This window comes from Mastigoproctus giganteus, chromosome 1, assembly GCF_048544385.1.
Source record: "Mastigoproctus giganteus isolate SK-2022 chromosome 1, ASM4854438v1, whole genome shotgun sequence".
NCBI lineage: Eukaryota > Metazoa > Arthropoda > Arachnida > Uropygi > Thelyphonidae > Mastigoproctus > Mastigoproctus giganteus.
In genome coordinates, this window is record NC_143575.1 from 149077255 (window position 1) to 149099546 (window position 22292).

The 22292-nt window shown below is 38.6% G+C and overlaps 1 protein-coding gene across 1 annotated transcript in view; it reads left to right on the plus strand.

Annotated features, from left to right (window-relative positions):
* Positions 1–22292, plus strand: part of LOC150091190 (integrin alpha-9-like) — a 570795-nt gene that overhangs the window by 407372 nt on the left and 141131 nt on the right. Inside the window, exon 23 of the mRNA XM_090382714.1 lies at positions 16492–16671. Coding sequence (XP_090238840.1) covers positions 16492–16671 — 180 coding nt within the window. The remainder of the gene's footprint in view (positions 1–16491; positions 16672–22292) is intronic.

Here is a 22292-nt window from a genome sequence, read left to right on the forward strand (position 1 = left end):
AAGAACAAGTTTGAGCTTCTGCAGACTGCTCAGGACCAAGATATCGACGAGGAATATTACAACTTTCTGAAAGTGATAAAGCCCAAGAAACCTATAGGGAAACAGAAATCCAAAGAAGAAAAAATTAGTCAAGAAACACTTGTCATGATGAACCAAAGACGACAAATGAAGAGCAAGAAAAACACTGACAGGGAGAAAATTGAGTATACTGAGTTATGCAAAGCCATTAGAAAGAGACTCAGAGAGGACATAAGAAGATTTAACACAAGAAAAGTAGAACAAGCATTAAGGGAAAACAAAGGATTTAAATCAGCAGCCGAGAGCAGTAATACAGAAAGACAAATGATACTGAAACTGAAGAATAGCGATGATGTACTTATAAACAGCAGAGAAGGCATAATTCAAATAGCAGAAGGCTACTATAGAGAATTATACAAGGAGCGAGGGAATGATACCAGCAGTGGGGAAGATGGATTGCAAAGTAGCAACACATACGACATACCCGATATTCTTCCTGATGAGGTAGAACATGCGTTGAAGAAAATGAAGAATCAGAAAGCCCCGGGGGAAGATGAAGTTACTGTAGAGTTGTTAAAATTTGGAGGAAGAGACATAACACAAAAACTGGCAAGGCTCTTCACAAAGTGCATTAGAAAAGGTGTGACGCCTAAGCAGTGGAATAATGCAATCATAGTTTTGCTGCATAAGAAAGGAGATAAATCAGAAATTGGAAATTATAGACCAATTAGCTTGTTATCCCACATCTACAAGTTGTTCACAAGGGTCATTACTAACAGATTAGAAAGAATACTTGATGAGAATCAACCAAAAGAGCAAGCTGGCTTTAGGACAGGATTCTCAACTATGGATCACCTTCACATAATATCACAGCTAATGGAGAAAGCAAATGAATATAAAACACCATTATGCCTGGCATTTGTGGATTATGAAAAGGCATTTGACTCCATACAGCATAAGGCAATGTTTCGGGCACTGGAAAGACAAGGCATAGATATCCCATATATTATGATTCTGAAGAAAATATATAAGAGTGCTACCTCCTTTATTAGACTAGACAAAGAGAGTAGCAAATTTATAATCGAGAAAGGAGTTCGACAAGGAGACACAATATCTCCGAAACTGTTTACTGCTGCCCTTGTGGAAGCTTTCAGAAGATTAGACTGGTCGCAGAAAGGAGTCATTGTGAACGGAGAGTACCTAAACCATTTACGATTCGCAGATGACATTGTGGTTATAAGCCACGATCCCCAAGAATTAGAGGAAAATCTTAATCAGTTATGCACAGTTAGTAAGCATTTTGGACTAAAGATGAATATGGCTAAAACAAAAGTAATGATGAACAAGTATGCCACGGAAAGGGAAATAATGATTGAAGGAGCAGTAATTGAAAAGGTGGAGTCATATACTTATCTGGGACAAGTTATTAGCTGTAATAATGATAAATGGCTGGAAGTCAAGAGAAGAATAAATTTTGGATGGATAGCATTCAGGAAATATAGTCACATACTGAAGAGCAATATCCCAGTTTGTCTGAAACGTAACATAATGAACCAATGTATACTCCCCACCATGACTTATGGAAGTGAAACTTGGACACTCACCAAAAGAATGGAAGAGAAGCTGAGAACTACACAGCGAAGAATGGAAAGAATTATATTGGGAATCAGACTGTTAGATAAGAAGAGAAACACATGGATTAGGCAGCAAACTCAAGTAAAGGACATTCTTATCAAAACTAAAGAACTAAAAATGGTCTTGGGCAGGACAAATAGCTCGAAGACATGATGACAGATGGACTAAGAAAATAACAGAATGGTACCAAGAGGAGCAAGAAGAAAACCTGGAAGACAAAGGCGGAGATGGATAGATGAAATTCATGAGTTTTTGGGTAGCAAATGGATGGCCAGTGCTCAAAACAGAAGGAACTGGAAGTTGCTGGAGCGGCCTTCATCCTGCAGTGGATTGAAAATGGCTGATGATGATGATGATGTATGTTTTCATTACTCTTTAATAATACCATGTACATATTCTTATGTAGCCTAGTTAGTGTTAAAATATTAAGTAATTATGCTACTATATATCTTTTTATTTACTATTTTATAATACTGCAAGGATATTTTACCTGTACAGCCTAATTGGTTAGCTTTAAAATGTTAAGCAAGCATTTATTCAGCTGTTGTTAATATCAAAAAAAAATTTTTTTTTTTTTTTTTTTTTCATTTCATAAAAGCTACTTTAAGTTTGTAGCCTAATCATTTAGCTTTAAAATATTCAGTAAATTTTTATTTTGATAGATTTCAGTAGCATTAGGAAGTGAAACTTGGACACATTTAGTCAAAGCATTTAGCATTAACTAATATTAATGTACCAAGAGGGGAGGGGGGAAAAACATGGAGGATAAAGACTCTCATATAGTCGGGAAAACCGAGACAAGTAAGGATTTCATTTCAAATTCACCTACTGAAGTGCGTGTACGTGTGTTGTGTATGTGTGTGTGTGTGTGTGACCCCCCCTCCCCCCATGCACCCACACACACACCATGCTAGATGGTAACAACACACATTACTTTTAGATTAATAACATCAGATCAGATCTTTCTCTCTACTGTCTTTTTTTTTATATTCTTCTTGATTTCATAAGCACCTAATTCCTAATTACAAAAATGTTATAAATAAATATTTTGATTATGATCATAGCTTGTATTTATCACTAGTTTTGTATCATATATCTTTTAACCACAGACTACATGACCTTGCCTGTCACAGAAGCAAATCTCCCAGTCTGTAGTTGCATACATCTCTTTTGTGTATTGGGGAGATATTTGTGCAGTTCAAGTGGATTTCACTGGAATATAATGATGATGATCTCTAATATTTAAATGGGTTGGTCAACTCTTGTGCAGCCTTTTTTTGTACATATGTATATATAATTCATAGGCCTCCATAGCCAGGTGGGCAGGAGCAGCAGTGCATAGCACGCACTTCTTGATTAGACCGGGGTTCGAGCTCGTGACCACCAAATATGGAGGATGCTGAAGGTCAGGGAATGACCACTGCATATCCCCAGCCCGGATAAAGGGTGAGGGTTGGCATCAGGAAGGGCATCCAGCTGTAAAAATTTCATGCTAAAACACTAAAAATGTTGACCTCATATATAAAAAAATGGGAAAAGGCAAGGACAAAAAAAAAAAAAAATGTATATACAATTCATATATTTTTATACTGTTTTGAAGTATGGAGACCTCATCTAGGAAAAGACATCACGCTTCTTGAAAGGGTCCAAAGACTGGCAATTCGAATGGTGAGATCAGCAGAAGGACGATTGTATGAAGAAAGACTCCAATTATGTGGACTTACAGACCTTGCAACCAGGCACCTCGGAGGTGAACTGAATGAGGATTATAAGGCTCTGAGAGGGATTAGTAAAATAAATGAAGGTGGAATTTTTACTGTTCTAAATTTCAGAACTAGGGATGAATTCAAAATTACAGGGCTTGACATTTAGATTAGATTGTAGGAAGTTTTCTTTTAGCCAGTGAGTCATTGATAGCTGGAACAAGTTGCCCTTGCCGGTAGTCGAGGCTGACAGTTTGAATAAATTAATAAAATCAAAGGTCATCTGGATACTTACCTGTGTGAGGAGGAAGCATATAATTTGTGTTGGCTTATCTCCTTGTTTTTTTTTTTTTTTTTTTCCAGTGCAACAAACACCTGTGGCGTCCTCACATTATGTGGCAAATACTATTGCTCAATATACAATAAGAAGAAGTGTATATACAGTTCATTCCTCTATATACAGATATGAACTGTATAGATGCATCTTTAAGTTTTTATATGTTGCACATATTTTACATCAAAGTCTGGTTCATTAACTGTTTCTCCATTGTGCTAGTAGTCCTTTTACTAAATATTATTGCATATAATGAAAAAATAGTGTACTTTAAATATTCAACTCATCTGCTACTTCTTGGCTATGATTTTTTCCACTTCAATAAAGTGAGGAGCCTATCTGATTCACTATCTTCTCCTTTGTATTCATGTATCAGTGTTACTCCTTGGCCCTAGTCTTAGCTTTTTTTGCATGTGATTTTTCCTACTTTTGCCTTTCTTACCACACAGTGGGTTTTATTACATATGTGCTAATAATATTCATATAAATTCACAATAGGGTTTAGCTAACCAAAAGAATGGTTAGGGATGGGTTTAATTGAAAAAAACAAAAAGTATGTTGCATGCTTCTTTCTTTTACCCTATGTTTTGATATCTCAGTTTTGTATTCACTAAACTATCATAACATTATGCAATTTTCCCACAAAAGATGTCATTTCTTCTGCAATCATAATTTGGCTTCTAGATAAGTATAGTAATCCTTCATCAGTTCACTAATATTAACATAGGTGTTCTACTCTATGGGTGAGGATTTCTTTGACTAGTGTTGGGATATTTGCCATTTGTTATTTTATTATTGCCAAATATAACAGAAAAAATGTATTTTAACTTTTCTTCTGAAAGTAGGTATTGTAGTTACTTTTACATTACATTGATTTTTGGTACAAAACCTGGCACATAACATTTATAAATCAAAATTTCTCCCAGTTAATCAAATTCTGGATTAAGAGAGTTCCAATGTATCACATAATACTAATTCAGAAGATGATGATGATGTGCAACTAGACAATATTGTATTGTAAATCTATTGTGAATTTTGTTTCAATCAGACTGCATATAGAAGAGTATCCGGTCTTAAAAATTATGGATAACATTAATCCCCCCCCCCTCCAATCAGAGTTCTCAAGACTCCAAAGGAGGGGGGGTTATCTGCATGATAAATTTAATGTCAACTAGAATGTAAACAGAAATGTTATTAGGGTGGGAATACAGATACTTAAGTCATCCAGTTTTTGGAAAGTATACTAAAAATAAGGGATGACAGATTTTGGAATGTTTTTGTGAGGGAAAAAAATCCCAACTGTTAAATGATTAAACCTTCACCTTGTCATCCATTTTAACTCATTGTCTTACTAGTTAATAGAGTCCTTGACATAGCCGAGTGGTCAGAACATGAGTGCAGTAGCACACACTCTTTGAGCGGACCTGGATTCAAGCTTGTGACTGCTAAATAAAATTAACATTTGTATTGATTGATTTATTGTAAACTCCACTGGCTTGGTGGTTGTGCCTGAGTATAAACAAGGACACATAGTTCCCTCACTTGAAATTGAAGCCTTCACCATTTACTTTGGCCACAGAAATATCTGTGGGCCTAAACCATTTTACGACATATTGGTTGCACTATCAAGTTTTTAATGCAGTTCAGATCTCTGGTGAAAATATGATTGAGGATATTAGAGCCTTTCTCTGACATGTTGGAATAATAATTTTAACATCATATACTTGGATTTCAGGTATGGTATTCAGATGTTTATCAGGCAGAAACCTCCTCCCTTCTCCCTCTTTTGGAGACCAGAACATTGATTGCATGGTGGGGGGGTGGTGTTAACGTTATCAATCATTTTTAAACAAGATGGAAATTATTTCAGTTAAGAATTTTTTTTGATATCTCACCTATACATGATCTGTTTACTGCACGATCCACACCAATAAAAATTTTGATATCATATAGTTGGATTAAGGAAAGCTTTTGATACTGTTGCACATAAAGACTGCTGTATAAAATAAAGCAATGTGGCAATAAGGGCTAGTTACTGCTATGGATAAAGGGATGGTTAAATGGAAGAAAACAGAGTGGTTATCAATGAGCACTTGTTTCATTGTTTTATATTAATTCCAGGGGCTCATATCTGGTGAGTATGGGCTTGGTACACCCAGGGTTCTGAACTGGAAATCTTCTTTCTTGGTGATTCCCTTCTCTCTCTCTCTCTCTCTCTCTCTCTCTGTAACTCAGGAATTTTTTTTTGGCTAGTGCAGCAAAAGCCTCTGGCTTCATTGCACCATATATAGCTAATAATAATAATAATAATAATAATAATAGTCAAGTTCCCCAGAGTTCAGTGCTGGACCCATTGTTTGGTGAAGGTATATCAGGCTTAATGTCTAAGTTTGTAGATGATACAAAGGTTGACAGGGTGGTTAACGACAGTAATCAGGGTAAGCTACTGCAACAAGATCTAGGAAAATTGGATCAATGGGTTGAGAAATGGCAGTTGAATTGCAAATGCAATTCAACTGCCAGTTGACAAATGCAAGGTACTGCACATGGGTAGCAGTAATCCCAGAGTGACTTATCAACTGTGTGGTACTACACTCATGGTAGTGAAGAATGAAAAAGACTTGAGGATAAATATGCAGTTAGATATGAATTCTCTGAGCAGTGCAGACATGCTGACAGAACAGCTCATGGGGTTTTGTGAATGATATATATATACACTGCGAAATATATATATATATATATATATATATACATAAGCACTGCGAAAGCAAAAATTAGAGTAGGAGTGTGTTATAGGCCTAATTACTCGAATGAGTACAATGAACAATTGTACAGAGAAATAGAGTGGGCTAGTAAATCGGAATGTCTTATAATGGGGGATTTTAACTTCCCAGATATTGACTCGAACTTGTGGGTTGGGCACTCACACACACACTAGTCAGACTTTTGTGGATTTATTGGATGATTGTTTTCTGCAGCAGCATGTTCGAGAGGCAACCAGAGAAAGTAATGCTCTTGATCTGGTTATCAGCAGTGATCATTCATGTATTAGGAATTTGCAGATAAAAGAACCACTAGGTGGCAGTGATCACAGTGTACTGATGTGGGATTTACTTAAAGATTTAATTACCATCAGGGGTAAAGGAAAGGGTTTTTGCTTCCGTAAAGGCGAGTACAGTGGTCTCCGACAGTTTTTAAATTCTGTACAGTGGGATCAACTGACGATGTTACCAACAGTAAATTCTAAGTGGGAAGCATTCAAGGAATTAATCGTGGATGCTACTAAAAGTTTCATACCTATTAAGAAATATTGTTCAAGGTTTAGGCCTAAATGGTTGTCAAATGAACTAATGAGACTCGTAACAGAGAAGAAAAATGCATGGGATGCATATAAATTATCAAGCGACTCAGAAGCCTATGGCAGATATAAGTTAATCTGTAATCAGGTGACAAAGGAGGTTCGGCAGGCGAAGGCAGATTACGAGAAATCCTTGGCAAAAGATGCTAAGAAAAACAGCAAGGATTTCTTTACTTATATAAACTCTAAAAGGAAGGGGATGAATCTGATTGGTCCACTTGACATCGATGGTTCAACTGTTGATGATCCTGCTCAGATAGCAAACAAAGTGAATGAGTATTTTGCATCTACATTCACACGTGAGGAATTATTAAGGTTTGAAAATGGCAGAAGGTTATCAAATTGTAGCAGGGCGCTTAATGATCTTGTAATAACTGAGAGCAAAGTGGAAGAGAAATTGTTGAAGTTAAACGTAAGAAAAGCACCTGGGGTGGATGGGATCTATCCAGTTATATTAAAGGAGGCGGCAAGGCAACTAAGCAAACCCTTAGCCATAATTATGAGAGCATCCTTGGACTCAGGGGAGGTTCCCACGGACTGGAGATGTTCAAATGTATCCCCAATTCACAAAAGGAGATCGAAGGGTGACACGAGTAATTACAGACCAGTTAGTTTAACTTCTGTTCCGGGTAAAATAATGGAGTCGCTGGTTAAAGATGCATTGCAGGATCATCTAGACAAGACTGCAGCAATAATTCAGACACAGCATGGGTTTGTTAAGGGAAAGTCTTGTCTGACAAATTTGATAGGATATTATGATGTGGTTACAAAGGAACTGGATGCAAAAAACAATTTTGATATCATATATTTGGATTTCAGGAAAGTTTTTGACCCTGTTGTGCATGGAAGACTATTGTACAAATTGGAGCAGAATGGTATTAAGGGTAAGTTGCTACAATGGATAAAAGGATGGTTAAGTGCGAGAAGACAGAGGGTGGTAATCAATGGGTGCTGCTCTTCTTGGACTAATGTTATTAGTGGAGTCCCACAGGGTTCGGTGTTAGGTCCACTGTTGTTTTGTATATTTATCAATAATATTGATGAAGGTATATCAGGCTTAATGTCGAAGTTTGCAGATGATACAAAGGTTGGCAGGGTTGTTAATGACAGTAATGGCAGTCTGCTACTGCAACAGGATCTAGATAATTTGGGCAGATGGGCTAAGAAGTGGCAACTGAAGTTTAACCTTGACAAATGCAAAGTACTGCATATGGGTAGAAATAACCCCAGAGAAATGTACCAACTGTGTGGTACTACACTTAAGGTGGTAGAAAATGAAAAAGATCTGGGAGTAATTGTGCAGTCAGATATGAAGTTCTCTGAGCAATGCAGACAGGCAGGCTGCCAGGGCAGGTCATGGGGTTTTGTCAATGATATATAGGAATTTTGCTAGCAGGGAAAAGGAGGTGATTATCCCTGTGTATAAGGCAATGGTCAGGCCACGCCTTGAGTACTGCGTACAGGTCTGGAGACCTCATTTTAGGAAGGATGTAGATTTACTTGAGCGGGTACAGAGAAGGGCAACAAGATTGGTGAGGGGAATGAAGGGATCCTCTTACCAAGAGAGGCTTAAGTTCTGCAAATTGCAGTGGCTGGAGACTAGGCACCTGCGCGGTGATCTGATTGAGGTATATAAGGCCTTGAATGGATTGAGCACGCTGAATTCTGATGGAATCCTTCCACTTGTTCAGATTACGAACCTAAGGGGACATAAATTCAAATTAAGAAAAGACAGATGTAGAATAGATGTGCGGAAATTTGCCTTTATCACATGCCACTACTACTACTACTTTGCTAGCCAGGATTAGGATGTGATTGTCCTTTGTACAGTACCATGGTTAAGCCCCATGTTGACTAGTGTATACAGGTCTGGAAGCCTCACTTTAGGAAGGATGTTGATCTGCTGGAATGAGTGCAGAGAAGGACATCCAGATTGATGAAGGGAACAAAATGGTGCTTTTACCTAGAAAGGCTTCAGTTCTGCAAGTTTCAGTTTCTTATAAGCTGAATGTTAATAGTATTCTTCCTTTTGCTGCGACTACACACATGAGGGGGCATAAATTTAAGTTGAGGAAGGATGGTTGTGGGAGAGATGTGTGGGTGGTTGTTTGTTGGAACAGGCTTCCATTTGTTGTTGTGGAAGTGAATAGTTTGAATAAACTCAATCCAGAGCTAGACAAATTCTTGGAGAATATGGATGGTTGAATTGTGTTTTTTTTTTTTTTTTTTGGCTGATACTATTTAAGCTTGCTTTCTTGCATAATTTTCCACCACCACCACCACTACTACCATTAATAATAATTAATAATAATAGTCATTGAAATGGTTTGAAACTGTTTTTATCTACCATTTTGTCCTTAAGGACAATAAGCTTGTCATTCAAGTTGCGTATAGAGATTTCTGTCATACTCCCCAGATTCATTTAGCATGTAATATACCTCACTATTATTTAGGGTACCTCTGACTCTCCATTTATCCCCCCCCCTCTGCCTCCTGAGAATGCACTGGCTTCACTATTGCCTAAATGTGAGCATCACATACAGTTTCCACAAGCCATGTGCAGCCAAGCCCATGGCCTGTGGAAACTCGGAAAGGAGTGATCTTAGTAGTTGAAAGAGTCAAATGGTCCTAATGCACCATTTGACTCCTGCTTTGACATAATGGAAAGTCCCTGTCCTGCCCAACCAAAATCAATCAGTGGGTAGTTTTTACTGCTATGATTAACTGTATTCCAATAAGGTCTCCTTCCCTCTGATCTAAGGATCATTACTTATTGGTAATGTGGGTATGATGATCTAGTCAAATTTGCATCCCATTTTTGTATGCAGTACATGCTAATTTATGAATGGGAGTTTCTTCATAAGGCTTTGTGGATGAGGTGCTTAGAGCATCTAAAACTCCTTTTTACACGTGTGAGTAATTTAAATTCCTCGTCTTCTTCTTCTTATCTAATCAATTAGTTGAGAATGACAATGATGAGAAATACATCTGCCAAATGACCATCATCAGAGAACAGGGTAATTGGGAAAATGTCATTTTTCTCCATCTAGAAAGGTTTACAAGGGTTGGCAGAAGTGCTGTAGTTGTAAAATTAGCAGAAGGTATACTCTGTGAATGTTACGTATGCAGAAGTATACTGTGCTTATTAATCGAATTCCAAAGAGTATACGGTGTATACCCATATATACAGAGTGTCTCAAAAATATTGGTACAAACGTTTAGGGGAGATAGGTAACATTTAAAGGAATGTGAATTGTATAGGAACCCATAACCGGAAATGTCACCGTAATTCGGTACATGGTGCTGTTCATCAGTATGCGAGAGGGAAAATTTCTGGTTTACTCATTCAAGCAGTAGTTGCCGCACAAAGAGCATGCATCGATATATGAAATGTGAGCTGGCAGACATGCACCTAGTGTATGGATAAGCAGAGCGCAATGGACAAGCCGCTCAATGAATTTATGGAGAATGCTTCCCAGACAGACATGTACCAGACCACCATTTGTTTGCACATGTGCATTACAATTTGTGCGATTATGGATCATTTAGAGGTAACAGGAGTAGTGCGGGCAGACCACGTTCGATGTGAACTCCCGCCATGGAAGGAAGTGTGTTGAATGCCGTCCAAAATAATCCTACTACTAGCACACGTGCCGTTGCCTCTGCCTTAGGAGTGTCTCGTTGCAGTGTACAGCGTATCTGGCACGGGCGCCTCCGTAGCCAGGTGGGAAGGAGCAGCAGTGCGTAGCACACGCTTCTTGATTAGACCGGGGTTCGAGCCCGTCACCACCAAATAAGGAGGATGCGGAAAGGTCAGGGAATGACCACCGCATATTCCGGAGCAATATGGCCTTAGTTGCTAATGCTCCTAAAAAAAACCAAATAACAAACAACAACAATAACAAACGTATCTGGCACAATGATTCCTTACACTCCTTTCATCTCCAAAGGGTTCAGTTACTGCTCCCTCAAGATTATCCTGCATGTGTGGCTTTTGCTCAGTGGTTTCTCCAAGAAAGTGTTCAAGACTTGAATTTTCCAGCCTATGTTTTGTTCACGGGTGAGGCTTATTTCACTCGGGAAGGTTTATTCAATCAGCACAATTCTCATGTGTGGACTCAGGACAACCCACACGGTGTGCACCCCCATGCACACCGTGTGGGGGGCACAACATCGCTTCGCAGTAAATGTTGGGCAGGTATGGTCTGTGACTGCTTAGTCGGCCCATACCTGTCATCTCACATGAACTCCACTAAATATTGGATCTTTCTTGAACAAGTTCTACCAGGGTTACTTGACGATGTTCCAGCAAATGTGAGATGCAACATTTGGTTTCAACATGATGGTGCGCCTGCCCATTATGGAAGGTGTGTTCGTGATCATTTGAACAGGCATTTTGGGTGTCGATGGATTGGCCGTGGTGGACCCGTTGCCTGGCCCCCACGCTCACCTGATTTATCGAGCCTTGATTTCTTTCTGTGGGGGCCCTCAAATCTATCATGTATGAATTGCCTGTGGAGATGGAAATGGATCTCGTGGTGAGACTCGTCTGCACTGCTGCTACTGTCAAAGAAACTCCAGGTGTGTTTGACCGTGTCCGCCAATCCATGCTGCGTCGGTGTTACGCATGCATCGCGTAATGGTGGAACCTTCGAGCATCTGTTGTAACATCATGAAATGCATTCATCTTGTACTCCATTGTTAATATTATGTCAAATATTTGCCACTAATTACTGTCTTGTGTCATTTCTGCTTCTTGTGCCTCTGCTACTACTTTCCCGTGACGTTTCCGGTTATGGGTTCCTATGCGATTCACATTCCTTTAGATGTTACCTACCTCCCCTAAACGTTTGTACAAATATTTTTGAGACATCTTGTATATATATAATAATGATAAAGATGAGATGTAATGAAATTATTGAAAGTCTTAGCAAACTAGAAAGGTATTAAAAATAAAAAAATTATTAAACTGGATTATGGATCCGGGCTACTATAGAAATCATAGAAAAAACTGGCAACCATAATGAAATATAGACAAAAATGTTATTATCAGTGTATTAGGTAAGGGAGCTGAACTGTCAGGTGTAATTATATATCCAGATTTAGATACGATAAACCTTTTGGATTCAGAGTCTGCAATTATAATCAACTAGCCACTAACATGGACAAATTTAACCTGAACCTGCTTCCAATGGTTGCATTTGCCAACAGGCCAATTTCAAACCTTTTATCGACAAACACTATGACCATATTATAACAAGAAATTTAGAAATTATCCATAACAAGGAACTCAGAAACATGTCTTATGGCTTCGAATACAGTATATATCATAAGATAAACTTCAAAGTCTTCAAAAAACAGTTATACCAAGATTTGCTTAACTTCTGTTTCAAACTTTCCTACCTTCACACCATACCAATTGAAGTCTTCCAATTATGAACAAATTCAGTATTAACGGCTATGCTACAACATTTGTAAGTCATCATTTCCACATGTACAACCACCTGCAGGAACACAATTCAATGCTTCCATATTAAAACAGCAACTGGCTGGCTTACAGAAACATTTCATCATCACCCTCATTGATAAAGCTGCAGGCAATTATGCTATAATCTGCAAAAACTTTTATTTCCATACATTAAATACAGAATTAAATTCCAGTACCATCTACAAGTTCATCACTAATAACAGCAGTATCATTACGAAGAAGTTGATTGCTTTTAGCAAGAAACTTAATCTCAGCTTTAATAATTACAAATTTCACTATATTTATTTTATTCCATTTATTTCATAGGAGGGAGTATATGATGAGAGCCTTGTATATCAATTTGGCTCTGGAGAGATTGTGCAAGGCTCATGGGGTAGAATTTTTCTCAGCATGGTCTCTGCTTGTTAACAGGAGAGATTGCTTCTACAGGGATGGGATACACTTAAATAGAAAGGGTGCAAGAATATTTGATAACACTATTGATGCAACGTTAGGTGGGTCGGTAAACTGCTAGCTTGGGAGGATTCACAGACTAATAGTTTAACAGTAGCCACAGGCAGAGGTGGAAGTGATCCTTGCACTGCTTCTATTGGAATAGGTAACCTTGGAAAGCAAGTTGCTGGGGATTTCAGGAACTACCGGGAGTCATGAAACAAGTAAATACATGGGCTGTGTTAGAGTAACTAAGAATAAAAAAAGGTGCATGTGCACCAATGCTAGGAGTATAGTGAATAAATTTGATGAATTTGAAGTGCTGGTCAAGACATCAAATGCAGATATTGTTGGAATATGAGAGACATGGTGTCACACAGTTATAAGGAATGCAGAATTGGAATTTGGGTAGTACAATGTTGTGTACAGAAGGATAGACAGGATAAAAAGGGAGGAGGGGTTATGCTGTTTGTTAAGAAACACATAAGATTTAAGGAAGTGCATCCAGTTGACATAGATGGTCAGTGCAATGTTGAGTCAGTCTGGTGTGACATAAGCACTGTGAAGCAAAAATGAGGGTAGGTGTGTTATATGACTTTGATGACTATATCTCTGATGACTATATATGACTCTGATGAGTACATTGAACAGTTATACAGAGAAATAGATTGGGCCAGTAAATCAGAGTATCTTATAATGGAGGATTTTAACTTCCCAGATATTGACTGGGTATGTGTTCCCAGTATGTGGGTTGGTCACTCACATACTAGCAAGACTTGGATTTATTGGATGATTGTTTTGACTGTAGATGATCATTCTCGGATAGCTGCTAAACTAAATGAGTATTTTGTGTCTACATTCACACATAAGGAGTTATTCAATGAGGAGAAGGCCAGATGTTTATCAAACTCTAACAGGGAGTTAAATGATTTTGTAATAACTGAGAGAAAAGTGGAGGAGAAATTGTTAAAGTTAAACATATGAAAGGCACCTGGGGTGGATGCGATCTATTCAGTTATATTAAAAGAGGCAGCAAAGGAAGTAAGCAAACCCTTAGCCATAATTATGAGAGCATCCTTGGACTCGGGAAGTCCCCTCAGAACAAGGGGTTGCTCTTATGAAGAAAGGCTTATGTTCTGGAGTTTAGGCATCTGTGAGGTGATCTGATTGAGGTGTGTATGATCTTGAATGGATTGAGCAGGCTAAGTGCTGATGGGATTCTTCCTCTTGCTCAGATTAGAAACCTGAGGGGGTATGAATTGAAATTGAGGAAAGACAGTTGTCAAATAGATGTGTGGAAATTTGTCTTTAGTCAGTGGGTAGCTTAAATAAATTCAAGGAAGAAATGGACAAACTTTTGAAGTGAATGGATGGGGTGAAATGGAAGGGTTTTTTTTTGGCTGATGCTGTATAAGCTTGGTTTCTTGCATCATATGCCTCTATGCTAAAGCTAATGTGCAACAGTATCCAAAGCCTACCTGAAATCCAAGTATATTATGTCAAAATTATTTTTTGCATCCAGTTCTTTGGTTTCTGCATCACAGTAACCTATCAGATTGGTTAGATAAGACCATTCCTTGACAAATCCATGCTGTGATTGTCTAATAACAGTTATGATCCTATTCTTTCTGTCTTTCTTGCAGAACATATTTCCAATTTACCTGATAGTAGAATCACCAACGTAATTAGCTTTCGTGGGACCAGTGCATTCTGCCTTGAAGATTGCCGTTGTGTAGTCGGATGCACAAGAATGAGCTCTGGTGTTTAGTTGGGGAGCTAAGGCTTGATGGGTTTCCCATTTTAATTCCTTTGAGGGCATGTACCCTACTCTTTAAACTCTCATAAACTTCCATCAGAATGTTGAGGTGGCTCCTGATTTCTTCTCACCTTCTGTACTTATCACACACACACACACACACACACACACACACACACACACACACACACACACACACACACACACACACACACACACACACACACACACACAATATCCTCCTTGGCTGGATCATGTCCTGTTCCAGAAAGATCTGAAAACATTTCACAAGTTGCACATTTTTTTAGGCTATGATGCATTAGAGTATCACAACCTTTGATTCTCTCCGAGCCACAGCACTCCCGCTACTTTGTGCCCATTGCATTGTTCCCCTAGTCTGGGGCATGATTTCTATTGAAATGCAATTTAATTGATTAATTGACAATATTGCACTAAGCTAATAGATTCCTACATGCAGTGATATAGTGATATATATTATGCTATCTAGTTTTACTTTATATCTTACTCTAACAAGTTCAAGTTATACGTTACCCTATACCGTAATGGTTTCAATGTTAAATTAGTTATATCCTTCTAAAAAGTAAAAATTCCTTATCTGAACACAAAAAAGATATAAGACTAAATGATTAGAACCTTCGAGCTACTTTTTTATCACAATTAAAACTCTTCTATTCCTCTGCATTACACATTACATGCAACAATATTTGCACCCAAACACCAATACAATAGCGGTTTGAATAATAAGTCGTAACTTACAAAATCATTAGCTAAATTTATAAATAAGCTAACGAATGTGACTGAAACTATTTAAACTATTCGTAAAACAATTTAATATGTTAATTAATCAAAAAAGACAGTAAAACTTACCAAAAATGTATCTGTTTCCACGAGCACAAAATAACCTATATCTATATCTCCTATCATCTAAAATAACTTATATCTCCTATCATCTAATATATCTGTATCTCCTGCACATCTCTACCAGAAATGAGTGGAAAAGGACCAAAGGCAAAGCAATGAAAACTGCCTCATATCAACCACAAGAAAATGGATATAGGGGTGAAGAGCATTGACAGATGACTCAGTCTTTGAACTTTTTTGCTGAGGAAAAAATGGATACTGGACAATGTTTATGCCCCCTCCCCCAATAAAAATAAAAAAGATAAACCCCAAGTCTGAGAAAACAAAGCCCTCAGCCCTTTTATGTTGAAAAATTTTGTTTCAGAAGGGATAGCGTTACCATATATGGCTTTCGTGCATTAATGAATAACTTTTGAACCATTATTTTATTTATAAAAAAATTTGATGATGGCCTGCTGTTCCAATTTTGTGACCTCCATGTTTTTCTTTGGTTTAGCTGCTTTAAATCTACAGTTCCATACTTCACTGCATTGAGCTGGAATTGTGCAAATATCAGATCATTTATGAGATTTTGATAAAACTGCAGTTTGTTATAGATCAAGCATATTTATAGTACAATAAAAACTTATTGGGTATCACGTGTGTAAAGCCCTTTTAGTTATAATAGAAAGCTTGAAGTGTCTACTGTTGTGAAACACACTGTTTCTGTTCACTTACAATAAAGCTTTATAGTTGTCTTTGGAATTACATTAAATCCTGTATTACTAATACTGTGAGATTGTTTTTTAATCAATGGGATTTAAAATTGATTTTGTGGATATCATTATAACTAGTAATTATACCTATAAAAATATATATGCTAAAATTCATTTTGCTTTCTTTTAGACTGATACCACAAAAACATCAGTTACCGGAACCTGTGAAATTGGAACTGTTAATTCACCCAAACAGAATTCCATAAACTGTGAAAATTCAGATTTTCCCCCTTTATCACATGAACAAAATATTGGTCAAATCCTTATTAACAAGACTAGAGGAAACAGTCCAGAACCTGAGAAAATTTTGGTAGTTGATTACAAAAATTATTTTTGTATATTATTTTGCATGTTATTTTGTATATATATTTTTTTGTATTTTGTATAATACATGGCTGTTCACATCAAACAACTTCTTTAACTGGTTTGTCTGCATGTGCATATTGCTATTACTCTTTCTATCCGATTAGGGATCATTTGGTCCTGAAAAAAATAGACAAATCCACGAATTTGTCTTTCTCCCATGAATTTATTCAACACATCCACTTCCACAACAACAACAACAGATGGAAGGCTGTTCCAACAACCAACCACCCACTAGCTGAAGGCAAACTTCCACACATCTATCCTGCAGCCATCCTTCCTCAATTTGGATTTATGCTCCCTCATGTGTGTAGTCTCAGCAACTGGGAGAATACCAGTTAACATTCAGCTTACTGAATCCATTCAAGATTTTAAACAGGCGCCTCCGTAGCCAGGTGGGAAGGAGCAGCAGTGCGTAGCACATGCTTCTTGATTAGACCGGGGTTCGAGCCCGTCACCACCAAATACGGAGGATGCGGAAAGGTCAGGGAATGACTACCGCATATCCCGGAGCAATATGGCCTTAGTTGCTAATGCTCCTAAAAACCAAATAAACAAACATCAAGATTTTAAACACCTGAATTAGAAATTCCCATAGGTTCCTCATCTCGAGACACTGTAATTTGCAGAACTGAAGCCTTTTCTAGGTAAAAGCACCCTTTTGTTCTCTTCACCAATCTGGTTGCCCTTCTCTGCACCTGTTCCAGCACCCCTTATTCCTGTTAACAGAGTTTCTGTATATCAGACAATATGAGCTGTCCTGGCAGCATGTCTGCACTGCACAATTTAATGCCTGACTGCACAATTACCCCCAGGTTGTTTTCATTTTTCACTACCTTGCACACACAGTTGATAAGTTACTCTGGGATTACTGTTACCCATATGCAGAAGTACCTGCATTTGTCAATGCTAAACTTCAACTGCCATTACTCAACCCATCGATCCAATTTTCCTAGATCTTGTTGCAGTGGTTCACCCTGATTACTGTCGTTAACCACCCTGCCAACCTTTGTGTCACGAAGGTTAACCCATGAACATAATTTGACATTAAGCCTGATAACCTTCATCAATATCATCGATAAATATTGAAAATAACAATTCACCCAGCACTGAACCCTGGGATGGGGGACTCCACTAATAACGTTAGTCCACAAAGAGCAGTGCCCACTCTCTGTCTTCTTCCACTTAACCATCCCTTTATCTATAGCAGTAACTTGCCCTTAATGCTACGTTGCTCCAGTTTGTACAGTAGTCTTTTATGTGCAACAGAATTAAAAGCCTTCCTGAAATTCAAGTATATGATGTCAAAATTATTTTTCGCATCCAATTCCTTGGTCAGTGCATCATAGTAACCTGTCAGATTACACTGGTATTTGCATTATTTTCCCTGGAACAGACATTAATCTAACAGGTCTGTAATTATTATTGTCAGCTTCTGATCCCCTTTATGAATTTGGGGTATATATTTGGGGAATTTGGGATATTCCCACTTCTCCAGTTCGTCAGGACCTTCCCTGAATCCAAAGATGCTGTTATAATTATGGCTAAGGGTTTTCTTACCACATTTGCTGCCTCCCTTAATATAATTAGATAGATTCCATCCACTCCAGGTGCCGTTTTTTATGTCCATCCTAAATAAAATTGATCCCAGGGGCTCACATCTGGTGATTATGGGCTTGGCACACCCAGGGTCCTGAGCTGGATATCATCATTCTTCTCTTTCTTGGTGATTCCCTTTTACTCCTGATTCTTATTCTCTCTCTCTCTTAATTCAGATTTTTTTATTTTTTATTTTTTTTGGCTGGTGCAGCATAAACCTCAGACTTCCTTGCACCATATGCTAATAATAATAAGGGCGTGATAGCCAAGAGGTTATGACACTGAACTACCAACCTGATGGATCCGGGTTTGAGTACTGCCTTGGCAGAAGGGAACATGGCTCCATCACGATGGGAGACCTGGGAGACCGGTATAATAATAATAATAATAATAATAATAATAATAAATAAATTAATAGTAATAAAAATTAATAAATAAATAAACATTGGGAAAGTTGCTCCAAGGGACCTACCTACCCCAATCATAGTGGCGGCTAAGGCAGATTGAGGCGCCATCTGGCATCACTCCTGAGAACTACCACTGGACATAAGCCGAAGCTAAACAGGTCCACCTACATAGATGGATGATGTCGCAGAGAAATATTAATCATACTGCATTGAGTGTGGTGCAGGATAAAGTCACTTGCATTCAGGCCATAGGCAGAGGGGTCAGTTTGAAAAATCAGAGATGGTCATCCCGAGGGTGACAGTGGAGCGAATGGCGCTGTCCCCCGTATGGCTACGACAAGAGAAGGGCAAGACCATCCAGCCCCACCAACTGGAAGTGCTTCCTGTGCAACTGCGCTAGTGACTACCGAGGAAGGGAGAAAACAGTAACTCATGAAGTGGAGCATCAAAATGAATATGTACATTATGCAAGCATACTACGAAATTACGAAGCTGGAGGCTGATATGAAAACTTACAGGGCGAGACTACATACCAAGTGGCTGGAACGAAGAACCTGATAGCTCCTGCAATCTTGGAAAAAATCAAGCAGCACGTGAGCGATCAACTATAAAGGATAAAGGAAAAAGAAAATACCACCACCGAACTAGAGGAGGAAGAGCAAGAAGAAATACAACCCACAGCAGCTGAATTGGAAAGAGACGAGGTCATGATATCCAGAATAGAGGACGAGTGGAAGAAGGCCCTAACAGAATTCAAAGGAATGGACCCCACAAAGACTCATGTGATACCGAAGCAGAGGTTGAATAGAACCTTGTGGAGAGTCACAGACCACCTGAATTAACACATAATGCTGCATTACCTCTACAGCAATGGTGCAACACTGGAGGCCTCCACACAGCTGTGTATTGTGCTGCAGTAGCAGCGATGAGGATTAATGGAAGAGAAGCGAGAGACCAGCAGTAGAAGATCCGAAAACAGAAGGAACCACGAGCTTGGAAAAGAAGACTAGCAGAAGATAGAAGAATTAAGAGTTAAGATAGGCCAATTGACCCAGTACCAAAGGGGCAACAGGAGTAAGAAATTAATTGGAAAAGTGAAGAGCATCTGCAACACTGGAGGCCATCCACACAGATGTGTATTGTGCTGCAGTAGCAGCCACGAGAATTAATGGAAGAGAAGCGAGAGACCAGCAGTAGAAGATTCGAAAACAGAAGGAACCACCAGCTTGGGAAAAAAGACCAGCAGAAGATAGAAGAATTAAGAGTCAAGATAGGCCAATTGACCCAGTACCAACGGGGCATTAGGAGTAAGAAATTAATTGAAAAAGTGAAGAGCATCCCCAAGAGAGACAGCGTCCACAGCAAACATGAGACAAAAAAATCAGAGAATAGGAGAGTACTTGGACACATTGAAGCAGAACCTCCTTGCACTCAGCAAGAGACTACGCCGATACAAAGAGAGCTCCCAGAGGAAAATAAACAACCGAATCTTCAATGAGGACCAAAGAGGCTTCTACAGAAATCTTGGAAAAGACGGGAAAGAAGAGAACAGACCACCCGAGAAGAAGATGATTGAGGAGTTCTGGGGAAACGTATGGAGCAGGGAAGTAAGACATGACAGCCGAGCCACCTGGATAGAACTAGAACACAAGAAAACCAAGGATGTACAAGAAATGAGAGGGTGGGAGATTAGGAAAGAAGAAGTAAAACAGACAATCAAGAACTCTTACAACTGGCGAACTCCAGGTATAGATAACGTCCACAACTACTGGTATAAGAAGCTCACTTGCACACACACACACAAGCACCTGGCAGAGCAGTTCACCCGAATGATAAGGCACCCAGAGACAATCCCGAAATTTCTCACTCAAGGAATCACATATCACAAGGAACTGCAAGACCTTCGATGAGCTTGAAGTGCTAGTCAAGACTTTAAAGGCAGATATCATTGGGATATCAGAGACATGGTGTCACATAGACATAAGCAGTGCGGAACTTGAATTTGGGGAGTACAATGTGTACAGAAAGGATAGACAGGACTAGAAAGAAGGAGGAGTTATGCTGTTAGTTAAGAAACACATAAAATCTAAGGAAGTGCATCCAACTGATGTTGGTGGACAATGCAATGTTGAGTCTGTTTGGTGTGATATAAGCACTGGGAAAGGAAAAATGAGAGTAGGTGTGTGTTATAGGCCTAATGAATCTGATGAGCATAATGAGCAATTGTGCATAGAAATAGAGTGGGACAGTAAATTAGAGTGTCTTATAATGGGGGATTTTAATTTCCCGGATATTGACTGGAATTTGTGGATTGGACACTCACACACTAGCAAGGCTTTTGTGCATTTATTGGATGATTGTTTTCTACAGCAGCATGTTCAGGAGGCAAATAGAGGGAGTAATACTCTTGATCTGATTATCAGTAGTGATTCTTCATGCATCAAGAATCTGCAGATAAAGGAACCACTAGGTGGCAGTGATCACAGTGTGCTGAAGTGGGATTTACTCAAAGAGGTAACTACCATCAAGGATAAAGGGAAGGGTTTTTGCTTTCATAAAGGTGACTACGGTGATCTGAGAGAGTATTTAAATTCTATACGGTGGAACCAACTGATGATGTTACCAACAGCAAATTCAAAGAATTAATCTTGGAAGCTACTAGGCTTTTCATACCAACAAAGAAATATTGTTCAAGCTTTAGGCCTAAATGGATGTCAGATGAACTAATTAGACATATGACAGAGAGGAAAAAATGCATGGGATACATATAAATTAACATGTGACACAGAAGCCTATGATAGATATAAGCTGGTCTGTAACCAAGTTACACAGGAGGTTAGGCAGGTGAAGGCAGATAACGAAAAATCTTTGGCAAAGGATGCAAAGAGAGTTTTTTACTTGTGTAAACTCTAGAAGGAATGGGATGAATCAGATTGGTCCACTTGATATCGATGGTTCAACTGTTGATGATCCTGCTCAGGTAACTAACAAACTAAATGAATGTTTTGCATCAATATTCACACATGAAGAATTATTCAGAGAGGGGAATGCCAGAGGTGTATTCAACTCTGATAGTAAGCTAGATAATCTTGTAATAACTGAGAGTAAAGTGGAGGAGAAATTGTTGAAGATAAACACAAGAAAGGCACATGGGGTGGATGGAATCTATCCAGTTATCTTAAAAGAGGCAGCAAAGGAAGTAAGCAAACCCTTAGCCATAATTATGAGAGCTCCCCTGGACTCAGGGAATCTCTCATAAATACCCATGGACTGGAGATGTGCAAATGTGACCCCAATCCACAAAGGAGGATCAAAGGGAGACACAGGTAATTACAGACCTGTTAGTTTAACTTCTGTTCCAGGGAAATTAATGGATGCATTGGTTAAAGAAGCATTGCAGGATCATCTAGACAAGACTTCAGTTATATCTTGCACACAAGATGGATTTGGTAAGGGGAAGTCTTGTCTGACTAATTTGATTGGATACTATGACGTAGTCACAAAGGAACTGGATGCAACGAATAACTTTGATATCATATATTTGGATTTTAGAAAAGCCTTT